Genomic DNA, 14,859 nt, shown 5'->3' with positions numbered 1-14,859 from the left:
AGGAAAAGGTGATTTCCAAGTTTCCTGTAAAAATAGGAAAGCAGCAATAATAAGATTTATTCTGGAAATATTTGGACTCAACTCTCGAGTGTACTAAAAACAGACTTAAAATTAGAAAAAGAAATTTGGCTTGCATTAATGTGGGCTTTAAAATAAAACCTCAGAGCCTCACTAGCCATCTACAGCAAAGACATGTATTTCCAACTAGGCATCTGGAAAGTGAATGAGTGAATTTGGGTATTAAACACATACTCAAGCATAATAATGTGTACAGAGGAGATTACTGAAGAGCTTTGCAAAAAAATATTGCTACAGTAGCATTAGGACTTAACAGTGCATCAAAGATTTAAAGTTTCCATGTTAATACAAACTGATCCAAGCCACGATGAACCACAGGATAATCACTGAAACAAAAAATAACCAAATTCCTCTTTGTAGAAACTGCAGCTGGAATTTACCTGAATATCCTTAGAAGGATTCAGAAACATTCCTTGTGGCACGCCTCAGAACATATAAGGCATGGAGAGCTAGTGCCCTTGGTATGTAACAGGAACTCAGTATTATCATGTGCATTTGGCATTTTTGAACACTTGCAATCAAAGAATCCAATTTTAAAGAGTCTTTACACAACATGACATCGTATCACAGTTGCATGAACTGTTTTATTTGTAGGTTGGGATTTCTTGTTTGTTCGTAATTGTGGAAACTGTGGATAAAAGACCTTGAGGATTACAGGTCAAGATATTCATGTTAAACAGAAAGCTGCCCAACATTACTGTCAGAGTATCTTTAAAGAGCAAGTCTGTAGACACAATAATGCATTTTACATTCAGATTTTTCCTCTCTTAAGAGTAAAGGAATCTCAGAAGAAAATAAAAATATCAGTAGTGAAGGCCACATACTTTTTGCATTTGTTTGATGAGCCGAAATGCAAAAACAATTAAAGCATCTTGTAAGAGAACGAAACAAATACAGAGCTTCTAGAAAGTGATGATTTAGTTGATGAGGTGGTCAGCATGGAAATTGTTGTGAATGCTACAGCAGAACTGACCACAAGTACAAGGGAATATGAACAGAAACACAATACAGGCATCATCTAGAAAACTGTAACTTGCCAACTTGTAAACAAGAAAAAGCATTTCACAGATTAAAAGTTCTAGGGAAGTAAACTTCTTTAAATTATTTTGTCAGTTCAACCCTGATTTAAAAAAGTATGGCTAGCAAAAATACATAAGCCTCAGCATATATATAAAGTCTTGATCAGAGCAGCCATGATCCTTTGATAAACTGCTGGAAACAGACACCCTCCTATTAATGATGAGAGAAAAACTTCCCCTGTCTCTTCTTTCTCTCACTCCCCAATCCGCACACGTATATGGAGAATTCACATGCTTCAAGAAAATCTTCATGCTGCTATAGGTTGAGGCGCGGGGAGACCGGTGGAGGAAAGCAGACAAACTCTCTTAAAATACTACGGGCCACGTCAACGTTATTCTGGGCTATTTCAAGTGCCCTCTTGACTTCTTCAAAGGAATAGCCCTCTCCCATAAGTTTTGCAATTTTTGCATCCACGTTTTCTGCGGAATTGTCAGAGCTGTATGCTTTCCTGTGGTGTATTTCTGGTGCAGTCCTCCGAGGAAGTGGTTTAGGGGGCCTGGCTGGTGCTTGTGAACCATCTGTTTCAAATAAAGGAGATAGAAATCATTATGAATTGGCTTAAAATTGTATTACAGGTAGATCCAGCCTCAAGCTAGCTAGCCTCAAGAAGGAGATTAAAAAGGGACTTTGTAAAGAAACATGAAGAATTACCTTAATTCACTGATTTATCTCATTTTAAAATTCTGACAGAAGCTGTAATGCTCAAGAAAATCCAAATGGAAAGAATTTAGTGAGATACTAGATTAAGTAATATGATAACAACATGCAAGTACAGGTTACAATCTGAATTATCTGAAGCTGGAAGGAAAAGAAGTATGACGACACAGGCAAGGTGGGTGGAATCTGAGAAGATTTCCACTCTATACAGTTTGTGGACTTCGTGTTCCTAGCCTGCTTTAACAGCCCGGATTTGGAGGAAATTATAGAGGTCTGAAAGTTGTGCTGATGAGGAATCTCACCAAATGTTACCTTCACAGTTAAGACTGATGCTGACAATCTCCATGTGCTCATGCAAAGACCTAACACTCCGACCCACTAATCTCCTCCAAGTCAAGAGGTCAGGGCTCAAGTAAACTTGGTACTTTCCGGAAACCTCTTTATCCGCATTGATTCCACCATAAGAAGCTTAAAAACAAGCTGGCATACAGAGGAAAACATTTTCAAGAGCAAAGTATTCTTTGAAGAATCTTTAATCCTTCAAAAAGAGTCTGAAAAGTTCCACTCACAAACAGTGGCATTGATAGATAAATTATGGAATTTCTGGCTGGGATGCTTACTGTCCACAATGGCATCTGGCAGAGTGATGCAAAAATGTCGTATTTCTATTATTACTGTTAAAATTTGCTGCTTATCCTAATACTGCATAGAGAGAACATTCAGACTGTAATCCAACAGAGTACATTAAACACTTAAGATGAATAAAAAGAGAGCACATTATTGCATGTCTCCTCAAAGTTCATTTTTCCCCCAACCTGGTTGCTATGCATTCAGATGAGAATGTTGTTATAAATTTAATTCAATTTCTTTAATACAGAGAGGATGAGCAAACAGCACTTTTGGAAAGATGGTTGTATTCATGTAACAAATGAATAAGAGAATTTGATTAAGAATTTACATTTAAGGGCTGAGGTTAATTTTGTTTGATTTCATTGCCTATTTTCTGTGCAATATAGTTACGAGACGACCTGCAGAGAAGTAAGGACTATCTCATATTTGTAAAAGCTTCTGAAGATGAAAAGCATTACAAAAACGCTAAACATTCTAGTAAACACAATTCAAGCAGCATCGGAACCAACTGTGAAGCTATGAAAGCTGTGTGAAACATACTGGACTAAGAAATAAACCATAGCTCCGGAAAGGCCATTAATAATTAAAAACTAACCCAAACCAGAAGCAAGTTCACATATCTAATTTCACTTATTTTAGACAACTCAAAATTGACTACTAGAGAGGAATTATTATTTTTAAATGCTGACATCTTTTCAGTATCTTCACATCCATATAAAATTTTAGCTGAAAGTGGGTATCCCACTGGATCCTGAGCTTACAGATACTAAGCCTAAGCTGCACATCCATTTGGACACAGAGATAGAGGTATTGGAGCAGGACTTTCTTTGCCAGCCCCCATTCTCTCTGATGTGTCAGCCCCCACGAATGCCTAAGTAAGAATTCAAGCAGATTTGCTAATTGTCTAATTCATTTACCAGCTTCCACAGCAAGAGGAAGCTTCCTCCGTCACTCAGGAAACTGATTCGCGCAAAGGCAGCGACAGGCCTTTAGCGTGTGGGAAGCCTCCCAAGGGAAGCGCAGGAGCTCTGCGCCACAGCGGCGGCAGATTACGCGCGGTGGGGCCAACAAGCCAATCTCTCTCTTGCCTGGTTGCTTCTCCAGGGCGCCCCGTGCTCTTGCACTGACGTCCTGAGAGGCGCCAGGCTGCGCCCACCTGGGCTGGGGAGGCCAAGCTTTCCTAGGGGACGCCTGTACTAAGGCACTGAGGGAGCAGCAGCAAGCGGGAAGAGGAGCTCGTGGAGCTACTGGCGGCTCTTCTGTCCCACGTGGCGTTTCTAAGGCAGATGAGGGAAATCGAGATTCGCCCTCACTGCCTGTGCCTGGAAAGCCCGTTTCAGTGCAGGCCCCTTAGGCTTGCCTGCTAAGGCACTGATAAGCTGGATCAGCGAGGAGCCAGCAGGCAAATACACGGAACTAGGCATCTGAATCCGTATCTTCCGGAACGACAGAACTCAGGAAGGCAGAGCGTGCATTGACAGTAAGAGACCCAATTGTCTCCTACATTTTCCCGCATATCATGGCTGTGCTTTGGAAAAGACACTAATTCTGTTAGTGATTTCCCCCTCTTTCCATTTAATGAAACAATTTTAAAACTATGTATTTATGCTTGAAAAAAAAAAGAAAAAAAAAGCCTTGGTAAGAGTTAGGTACATAGCTGAGAACTATTTTCTAACTTTTCTACACTAAATGCTTGCTACATTACAATTAATTTGCCAAGACCTGCTAAGAGTCCGGTTAAGTATCACAGCAGTAAGGCAGGTGTTCCAAACTTCTAAAGAGACAAAACAGAAAAGAGGGGCCAAGGAATTTCCCATGCTACTCGAGGGAAACAAAGTCTAAATTATCATTAGGTTTTATAGTTGACTACAGTGCCTCTCCAGCTAGTTCAATGAAGAAGCATATTAAAGGGCTGGAATGAAGACTTATTTCCTAAGTGAACTGATTAATTATGATTAAAAAATAAAAGAGTTCTGAGTAGAGTTATGCTCTGTACATTGTTCAATCCATACAGTAAAGTTTATCAGCTCATCCTAAAGCGCATCAGTTCCAGTCTACAGAACTACTGCTGCCATAAAAACAATGTTTCAATTAATAGTACAGCATGATCTACCACACAGTTTTCATTTAATTGAAATTAAATCGAAGATATTGCAGTATATCATGCTAATTTAGCACAATATTTATGGCAAAGGTTGACACATACAGCTATAAAGATGAAACAATCTCTAAAAGCTCTTAAATAGCAAACATCTTGCAGTAATTCAGGAAAATTTTATAAATGCTCTACCACAGAATTGAGGGAAAGCACCTTAGTTTAAAGGGTGCTCATACAATTCTCATAATTTGTATTACAAAGGCATTTAATACTCCTTAAATAGGTCAGGATAACATTCTAAGACAAACACATCCTTTCCAGTATCACATTAAAAATGTGCTATAAAACAAGTTTTTTTTTCAAACAGTAGAAAATAATGAGCAACAACGTAACTTTAACAGAGGTGTGTTACCTTTTACCAAAGGTATCACACAGACTCGGCTGTCGCAATGATTAAAGATTCCACAGAGCATTTCAGGCCTATTTAATCTCTCCTGCACTTCAAGCTGAAAAAGACATTCTTTCTTTCTTATACCCCTTAGTGGAGTAGTGGATTACTGTGGGAGAGATTTATCATTATCATTAAAAAGGATGTCATTTTTCCACTTGTTATTTTGGCAATTAAACACAACTGACTAATAATACTGAAAGATTACAGAAATAAATCCTTTATTTCCTTTATGTGTTAGGAAAGAACTTGTATACAGTTCCCCTCTTCTCTGGAGGGTACATTACAGAGCAAGCCTTCAAACCGTGAAGGTACAGAGCACTTCACAGGAGTGGCTCTATACATATAAACAGCTCAATGGTTCATGTCATCACTTGCCTATTTCTCTTTGTGTTCTCTACCCACAGCAAAATAATGCTGATGGGACAATCCCCTCCCTTCCCCATATGCTCCTTCATCCCACGCACATCTATAAGGAGCAGAAGATTTGTCTATAAATTGGCAGAAGTACTTTGGGGTATAGGTAATACTGATATTTTAATTACTTAACGTCAGTAGATTTCCTTTAAATAATACTTTCATTGCGTGAAAGAGTGAAACTTTGATGCCAGAGAATCGATTCTACTGTACCTGTTCTGTTACAAATGGAAGATTGAGTTTTGATTGGCTTTGGTTCTTGCCTTTTTATTAAAAAATGTTCTTAAAATTTCTTAGAATCTCAGATCATTAGTACAAAGGACAGGCAAAATACTAGTATTAGGAAGATTCAAGCTACAGTTTTCTGAGGGGCAATCAAAAAAAAAATCCTGGAATTGAGAGGCATGTGGTCCCTGCAGGACTTCTGACCTCCTATAAACTGAAAGGTGGCAGAAAAATCCCTGTTTTTCCTCAAAAAACCGCAAAGCACTGGAACTCACAGAAGCACTCAGTGGGGCAGTCAGTGAAGTTGAAGACAATAGCATTTTTTTGCAGATTGATGTTTTCCTGTCATCATCCTACCATTCCCAGTCTTTGTCCTGAATGACCAAGACCTCATTGGACATAAAGGAGGAAAATGCCTTGCTTTGTTAAGCGGCAAGTCTCTCCAAGAGCAGTTTTCTACCTTACCTGAAGAGGAAGGAAGGTGATCATAGTCTTGAGATGTCCTATTTGTTTTGATGTTTTCTCCAGTTACTCTACGAGCAGGTGGCAAAGGGACAGGACCAGTTATTGGATCAAAATGCGGATCTGTAAAGCCAAAAAAAAAAAAAACAAAAAACCCAAAACTTTCTTAGAATTTTTATAGTTATTATTTGGGATAGTGCTGACACGTAGAACCTAAACTTACTATAGCCTCCTTTCCAAAAGGGTGGCCATGAATCCAGAGACATTCTTTCTACAGGCCACATCTAACTCAACGCTTTCACAGCAGACACATAACGATGCCTTGAGGGGACTGAAGCAGCTTTGTAGCTCAAGTCTGCTCTACGGACTCGTTCTGCTCTGTTGACCTGTGTGAGGTACCTTTCTATTAGGCAGCCCTGACACTACAGGCAGAGTAGCTGACGCAGAGCCTGCAGCAGCGCAGGCACAAGCATTCTGCTAGTCGCCTTGCTCGGAGCTTGGTCGCACTCCCAGGAATTGCAGTCCACAAGGACCACAGGGCAGACCTGATGACGAGGGGAAACAAAGTCCTGGCATATTTTTTCCTCCTTTACAACTTATTAGGACTCAGCAAGTGTCTAACATCATCGTGGACCTGCCTAGTCTACGGGAAGGTGTATATCACTGTGTATGTTTGTCTGCATTTTTGTGCTACTGATGATGTGATCTTTACTCTAATCTCACAGACTCTAATGGAGAGCTGGGAAACCACCTCAGACTTGTACAGAAACCAGTCATGATAAACTCATCATAAATCATCTGCTATATAAATGCAGTGGTTTATTTGACAAGATGCAAAGTGAGTAATATGGCTTTAGAAATATCATTTGAATTAGAAAACAACCAATACAGGCATGTATTCCTGAGTAGCTGCGTACATTTACAAGATTAATGAAGAATGCTGTTATAAAATTGAAATCCTATTTAAAGTTACCATAAATATACTCTCTGGATTTTTAATTAAAATCTAGGAAATGTTTTGTTAACACTACCAATGATGTTTTTCAGATTACTTGGAATTAATGCTTAATACGTTAAAACTTGTTCACGGGTTTCTTCACATTTCACTGCACGCAGATCTAAAGAGATTGTGGGAGAGCTTTTCATTTTCTCTCTCTATTTCCAGTAGGGCTCAACAGTGTCCTGCATGAGATGGAAGTTATGGCAACCATTTAGACCGGACTTCTGAATCTTAAAGTATTTTTCCGTTGAAGCATAGAGGATAAACTCATTCCTGGCCCCACATTTATGATGATCAACCTTTACAACCTGTAATATGCAAACTCATTCCTATGATTCATGCAGGGGCTTATCTGACAATACATGCACTGAGCTGAGCTCTGCAACACAAAATACACATAGTTTTTGCAAATTATTCAATGTTTCCATCTTGACCGATAGCAAAAAATACATAATAAAACATTTCAAAAAAGGTCACTCAGTTTTAGTCTAATTATTTATACATACTTGTATTGGGTCAAATTTATCTGGAGATTTAAAGTCTTTTATTTTCCCCACTATCAGGACACAAATTATTAAAAAAAAAATTTTTTTTTCTTTTTTTTTTTTTGGTGATGTGTTCTAGCTTTTCATCCACACAGGGCAGGCAAACATTCTACAAACTCTTAGGCTGTTATGAAGTTGCACATAATTCCTTGTCACCTACGTTCCTGCCTTCCTGTAATACATTCCATCAAAACGAGATGGGAGGGGGAAGAGTTCTAATCACTTCACAAAGCAGCTAATCAATGGGAATAATCTTGGGACAGGTAAACCCGCCCATTGACATCCTCTGGAAACTTCCGAAGAGAGGGGAAAGGGGGGAAAAAAGACACACTTCACAGACATGCACTATGAACCACAAAAATCCTGTCGTAACCTGTATAACCCTCATCAGAAACTGTATGAATGAGCTCTGCCAATAAAACACTGCTCAACCCAAGACAAAAATACATAAATTGTGAGCATAACTTTTGCCTTTTAAGAAACAAATACTGGACTGTAAAAGTACTACAGGAGGGGAAGACATAGGTGAAAATCTGACCTTTACTGTCAAAATCTTAAGGACCACAGAACCCTACAATTGCGGTGTTCACAATTAGTACAGTTCTGCAGCAAAATTTTCAGTAGTAGTGCTAACAAAACGAGATATTATTTTTTCTTCTGTTCTCATCTTTCCCACTTATATAAGACAAAAAACATGTATTACACTGAACTATAAAAGACAATGGCTGATACATACTAGTATCGCAGAACACAACAGAAAACTTGGCACTTGAAAACCAACAATCTTTACAAGAAAATCACTGTTTACCAAAATGCGAAGTCTAGTATAAAAACATTGACTATATCTCATTACTTCATGAGAATGAAAACCAGAGACTTTTTATATTCTGATTTGCTTCATCTTCACCATTCCTAAAAACCTATTTTTCAGCTTTTTATGTTGAACTACAGGCAGAATAGACTTCTGAAGCTTGATGACAACTTCATCACAGAAAAGATAAGCTTCCAGAGTAAACAAAAATGAGAAGGCATTGTTCCTTTGGCATTCCTACCAGGGGGATGAAGGAGCAGTTCATGTCCTGAAGGAGGTCGGCTTCCGGAGCCGGCAGGTTTGGGGTGCTCAATGATGCTGTGTCGAGCAGGTGGTGGTGGTGGAGGCAGCGAAGGCGGGGAGCTATCAAAGGCATCTTCACCTGCATTCACAAAAAGACTTATTAAGTAAGCAAGACCTCAGTAACAATACTGCAAGAAAGAGTGACGCCTAATATATTTTTTTCTTGGATGCTAACAGGCCCGTACTCCTAGGCTTCACCGAGGAGTTCAGTGACTCCAGCAACAGAGGTGTAAACCTGACTCTTACTATGGACAAGACACTTCTAAAACATGCTCTGGATCCCCCCCCAGACTGCATACTGCTGCTTTGCTGGGACAGGGGCAGAGACATTGCTTAGTGGCTCATTTGCTGTAATGAGCATCTCACTGAGCATCACTGTAGAATAGCAGAGATGCTTCAGTGGTGAAGAGAACACCTGTATTTATAAACAACAAAGCTGCCTACATCAGATCTGCTACTTTTATACTACGTATCATCTTACTGGAAGATCTGCTGATTTAAAGCTTTGACTCAAGAAATCAAAGTGAATTTCTCTGGCCTTGACCAAAGAATTTCCCTCTATACAAGATGGTAGAGCTAAGACCAGGTTTACGAAGCAGTGTGATCTTTACCTGCTCCTCTCCTTTCAATTCTATGCGCTCCTGCAAATCTGAATGCTTCAGAGACCCCAGAAGGTACAGTGGCAGGAGCATGGCAAATGTTCAGAGGTTTTATGAAGCCAAAAAATTGGATGGTGACATACACAGCACAGCCTAGCAATCATACAGTGAGTTTGTCAATCAAGGTATATGGAGCCTTAAAAAGCTCACTGACTTTTGGATACGAGAACACAAAGCAAGGTTGGGAAAGACTGCTTTTGATGACTGTAGAAAGCAGCGAGTTTTGGACTACTTCTTAATAATGGGGAAAAATAAAAATTTAATTTTCTTTAACTCAGATGCTACCTCTTAAGCCTTGTTCTTTGTGCGTGATAAAATAGTTGCAAACATTTAAGCTACAATATGAAAAACTCCCCACAGCTGCACTAAATTGCAGCAGTCAAACTTCACAGTAATTGACAAAAATTTATAATCTATTTTATGGAAAACATTTTTGCCTTTTTTTCCAGTCTGAATATAGACTGAGTTTGCCTTTTGCCTGTGACTTGCATTAGGGCTTACAGACAAATGCCAAGCACATATTTTGATGAAAATACTGAAGCACAGCTGTGTGATTTAGCCCGTAGATTGTACAGTTCTCCTAACACACATACTGGTTGGTTTTTCAATAGGCACAGCATTTGGCTCATCTAAGCTACGTTCACCATTAAATGTAATCAGCAAAAAGTCTGCAACCTAAAGGGGGCACCAGAAGATCATAATCGGAGGGTGTCCTGTTGAGCAAAGAGCTGTGTTTTGGGTTGTCTCTGGTAGGAGGTCGTGCAGGTGGCAAAGGTACCGGAGCAGTAGGTGCGTCATAGGCATCTCCTGAATGACACAATCACAAGAGGTGAATCAGCTTTCTCGCTGTACCCCTGCAGCAGCACAGAGTAAACATTCTTGTTAAAGAAGAAAAAATAAACAGCTGAAAAAATATATATACCTAGCTCTGGATGTTTTGATTTCTTCATCTCAGCAGCAGCCCCGTGTGTTCCATTCGTTATTCCAGCGCATTGACCGTTCTCACACGCCCTGCAGACAGACATTAAAAAAGAAGTAATCTACCAGTTATGGGAGTATTAATCCCCAAAATGAGAAGTATCTGAGTTGGCGTAATCCATTATACTGAAACAAATGAAAGAACATAGACTGAGCCAATTTTAAACTTTGTTTTTCATACTGAGAGGGGTTACTGGCTAACTCCTAAACAAAATCCCTTTAAGGAACTACATTGCTCTCTTAAAAAAACACTCAAGGCTGAAAAACCAAGTTGAGGAAGAGCTAATATTAAAAATAGTCCTCATTTCAGAGCTGTTTATTTACACAATTAAGTCACAGACTCAATTCTATTTCACCTTCCCAGCTCTCATAATTCCCCTTACAGAAAGAAAGGAAATGTGCATTTTGGTAATTACCTACACTGAAGGACCTAGAAAGAAAAGGTATTAAAAACAATGCCATCACCACACATAGGACACACTGCTGACAATAACATATTTTAACTAAATTCTCAGCCACGCATTGAAAATGGAACATGAACAATCTCTGCCAAAGTAGTTTTACATGAGTCTATTAATTTCTTCATAGAAAAGCTAAGCCTTGCTGATTCTTTGACTACAAGTTTTTAATATTTTAAAATTGGAAAGACATCGCTCCCCTAAGTTAAAAAACAATATCAAATTAAGTTAAAATTAAACCCAGCTACAACAAGCTTAAGAGATCCAGGCGACAAAGTAGACAGGTACCGATAATGCTGTCAGAAAAACATTATCTACTGAAGATTATTTTTATATGATAAGTCAGTTAAAAATCTGATAGACAATATCAGAGGTTGAAAGCCTTTCAATAACAATAAATAACTGTGAAATGACACCTGGGCCCTCCTCATTAAGCTGTGGACCCTGCATTGCTGGCAAAGAACCAGGGAGAGTTTCGGGAGTTGCTTTGGAAAGGGCACCACGCGAGTTGGGATAGGGTGAGGGGGGAGAGAGGAAAAAGGCAGGGGGAGAGACAGAAGAGGGGAGAGAGGGAGGTATCACACACACCATTACTGATAGCTGGTCAAGCTGCCAGGGTAGTTGGGGCGGGAATTTCAGATTTCAGGTTCCACCAACCACGCCAACACTAGTTCTATCTGCTTTGGCCATATGGAAAAGGGGGACTGAATACAGGTCTGGAATCATTTAGAGTATATACACAGGAAAGAGCAAGTGAAATTGTGTTTGTGGTCCCCAGAGTTATAACTAGGGCTAATGAAATAAACATAAGAAATAATTACAAGACTGAATGAAAAAAAAGGCAAAACAAACTCTAATGGTAAGAGCTATTTAGTAAAGTATTGGTTTCCCCAAGGGAAGTGCCAGAGGAAGCGTTCCTGCCATCTCTGAAATCAGACTGGTTCCTCCATCTCTCAAATGCAGAGGCTACGACACTCTTCTTCTGACTCCTCAGCAGATGAACTAAGTAACTGAGAATTCTTTGAATTTGAATTTATTCCTCATTTTCGATAATTTAACCAGCCACAGGCAACAAGGTGCTATCATGGCACCACTGAGGAAATCTCCCGGCCATGGCGAGCCCAGTGATGGGTGTGGGAATCACGCTGGAAGAGCTGTTTCCTTTGGCAGGAGACAACACCAGAAAGAATGGCAGCAAAGTACTACTAACAGCTAAACCTTCTGTCCTACTTGAAAACAGCTTTATTAGGAAAAGACAGTAAATGCAATAATATGTCATTCCTCCAATGGTAACTAAATTAGACTAAAGCTAAAAACCTTTTCTTGCATTCCTTATTACTAAACTCGCCCTTACGTGGGAGGAAGAGATCAGCTGTAACAAACCAGACAATTAAGTTATCTGCTAGAAAACATGACTGAGAATCATATTATGTGCTATTTTTGTACTGGTTTTGGAAGTGTCATATCTACTGCCAAATGAGCACAAAACCTTAGAATAAACACAAATTTGCGGGTAGTTATGGAGGAATTATGCTGTTCATAAATTACAAACCACCCACAAGAAGTCTTGTAGGTTCTTTATTTTACTGAACTCTGTAGTTACTATCCAAGAGCTAACGATGTAGAATTTAGGAAAAAGAAGTAAGAGAGGATAATACTGCATGACAAAGCTTAAAAGTGCTAAAAGTTTATGAAAAAAAAAAACTACACTAACTTAGTGTTCTAGTTCAAACAAAGAGAATGATTTTTCCAAACAAATCTCCTGGTCACCCCTACTTTTTAGCACTTTGATTCACATTTGATTCACAGAGGTATCAGAGCACGCAGACTGATTTGCCTCTGGGTGACATCAACCTAAAAGATGCCCTGCAGGAGCTGACCTGGTGTGCTGCAATTCCTCAAGCTTACTCTGCCTGCAGGACCACAGCAGGGCTAGTCTGAGCTTAAAACCTCCCAAAACACGCAGTGTGGATGTCGGCTTCTTGGAATCAATTCTTCCACTCTGCAGACCCACTCCCATTCCACCACGCTGTCAGGACCTGCTAAAGCAGGGTGACCTGTCCATGTACTGCTCTCTTCTCCCTATCTAAGAAAGGTAACAGCCTGTGCAACTCTGGTCATGTAAGCAACTCAGTCCTCTCTTAGATGCCTGACATGGCAGAGAAAGATATTCCCACATAGTAGTTCAACAAATCCAGATTAAAAAAAAGATAGATGTAAATAAAACTAGGACCCTGGATTTTTTTTTTTCATTTTATCCTTGGCTAACATAGTATTTTATTCATCAGATTCTTTTTCTAAACACAACAACAAAAAATAATCCAGTAGATAGGATTTAAGCGTGCAAGACCATAAAGCTCAAACAACTGCTTAACATTCACTTATATGCAATCAGCACTTTTGGCAAGGACAGCCCCTGCCCCCCACATCTTGCAACGAGCTCGCAAGCAGCGCTCAGAACACGACCTTTCTCCACTTGAACAACACCTCTGATTAGCAAGGCCTACATTTTATAACTGGCTAATTTTAGAAAGAGACATAAGCTGAGATGCTTAGATGGTGGGTCCTTTCAATTCTAAAAAATAAACCAAAAAACAAGTGGCAATATGTTACCAGAGTTTTTAACAACAGAATTTGCTTTGTAGATCAATAATTGATTTTAATATCATGCCTTTGACTTACAAGACCAATAAGGAATTGCCCTCTTTTTTTTCAGGCTTACTCTTTTCATTCCACCCCTTTGGATTTTATGAGTCTAGGACCAAGAAATTCACCATGATTGACAGAGTCTCCTGCCATGTCCCTTGGCTCCAAATCTCCTTGCCACAATCCATTAGTAATTCAAAGACTATGACAGTTTGGGGATATGATTTTAGAACATATTTAAAGCAAAAGAGAGAGATTCCATCTGAATAAAAAAAAAAAGATTTTCTTCCTGAGAAAATGTGCTGTGGAACAGGCTTGAAAAGCAAAAAAGCATTGTACAAGTGTGACAAAAACAGAATAAAAGTATGTTATGTACAGCTGCTAGACACAGCAGGATGATTCACATATTTTTCAGCACTGTGTTGCTTCCTAAAATGTATTAAATAAAATGTGAAAGTTGAAGATTTTCAAAGTTGACTTTGGTGTTCCTAGTCACACAGTTCTCCTTAAAATTAAATCTACAAGATTTGTGAGGTTGAACCTCCCAGTCAGGTCTGAAAATCCGTAACCTAAGGGTGAAAAGCATTAACTACAGGAATGGTATTCAAAACCTAAAAGCACTGAGTTCTGACACAACTGAGATACAATACAGTGAACTTCACATGTTTATGAATGTGGTGGGGTTCAAATGAAACAGAGGCATAAATAATCCAAGCTTGAAAATATAAGACATTTTAGAAAGCACGCAAGCATAACCATGAATAGAGATGTTGAACCCAAAATAATTTTTGGAGAGAAAAAAAATAAAGTTATTTCTCTCTCTCTTTTTTTTTTTGTCTTTTTTTTTTGTAAATTAACTTCCATCAGATAAATGACCTTACCGAGCAAGAGGTTTTATATTATGACAATGAGGTGGTTGTGAGCTCAGTGTTACAGGATGGGAAGAAGGAACTTTGTATTCATCATCATCATCTGTGTGGTCTCTTGATTTATCAGAGAGGGTATTTGCTAGAGGAACAGGGCACCTATGGAGATTTGAAAAAGATCAGGTTTAGTTTAATTATTACAAAATCTCCTTTAGCCTAAATGTCCTTAGTACACGTCTCTCCGTATAAGAAAAAAATTATATGGTTACTGCCTTTTCTGTCATTTTAAGAAAGTACACCACAGCAGAGAATGCACAGAATTAGACTACAAAACAAACACTTAAAAGGCGTTAACATGCTTGCATTTATCAAAAGATCAAAATAAAAACTATTTCAGAGCAAAGAATATTTAGCAGTGCTCAGGGAATCATCCTTTCAGTGAAGTCTGATTTTGGATATATCATTATCAAGCTTCAGGAATTTACCTATAATTTAAAG

The 14,859-nt window shown here is 38.9% G+C and overlaps 1 protein-coding gene across 1 annotated transcript in view; it reads right to left on the bottom strand.

Moving 5' to 3' along the window:
• Positions 1 to 213: 213 nt before the first annotated feature.
• Positions 214 to 14,859, bottom strand: part of LOC104566991 (E3 ubiquitin-protein ligase CBL-B) — a 58,030-nt gene continuing 43,384 nt past the window's right edge. Inside the window, exons 11-16 of the mRNA XM_088533680.1 lie at positions 14,377 to 14,520; positions 10,336 to 10,424; positions 10,089 to 10,220; positions 8,693 to 8,833; positions 6,099 to 6,218; positions 214 to 1,676 (exon numbers count right to left, since the gene is read on the bottom strand). Of these exons, the coding sequence (XP_088389806.1) occupies positions 1,414 to 1,676; positions 6,099 to 6,218; positions 8,693 to 8,833; positions 10,089 to 10,220; positions 10,336 to 10,424; positions 14,377 to 14,520 (889 nt within the window). The 3' untranslated portion in view covers positions 214 to 1,413. The remainder of the gene's footprint in view (positions 1,677 to 6,098; positions 6,219 to 8,692; positions 8,834 to 10,088; positions 10,221 to 10,335; positions 10,425 to 14,376; positions 14,521 to 14,859) is intronic.

Source organism: Tinamus guttatus, unplaced genomic scaffold (assembly GCF_059628265.1).
Source record: "Tinamus guttatus ecotype Peru unplaced genomic scaffold, ASM5962826v1 Tinamus_guttatus_pri_ptg000035l, whole genome shotgun sequence".
Taxonomy (NCBI): Eukaryota; Metazoa; Chordata; class Aves; order Tinamiformes; family Tinamidae; genus Tinamus; species Tinamus guttatus.
This window is presented reverse-complemented; position numbering and strand designations above follow the sequence as displayed.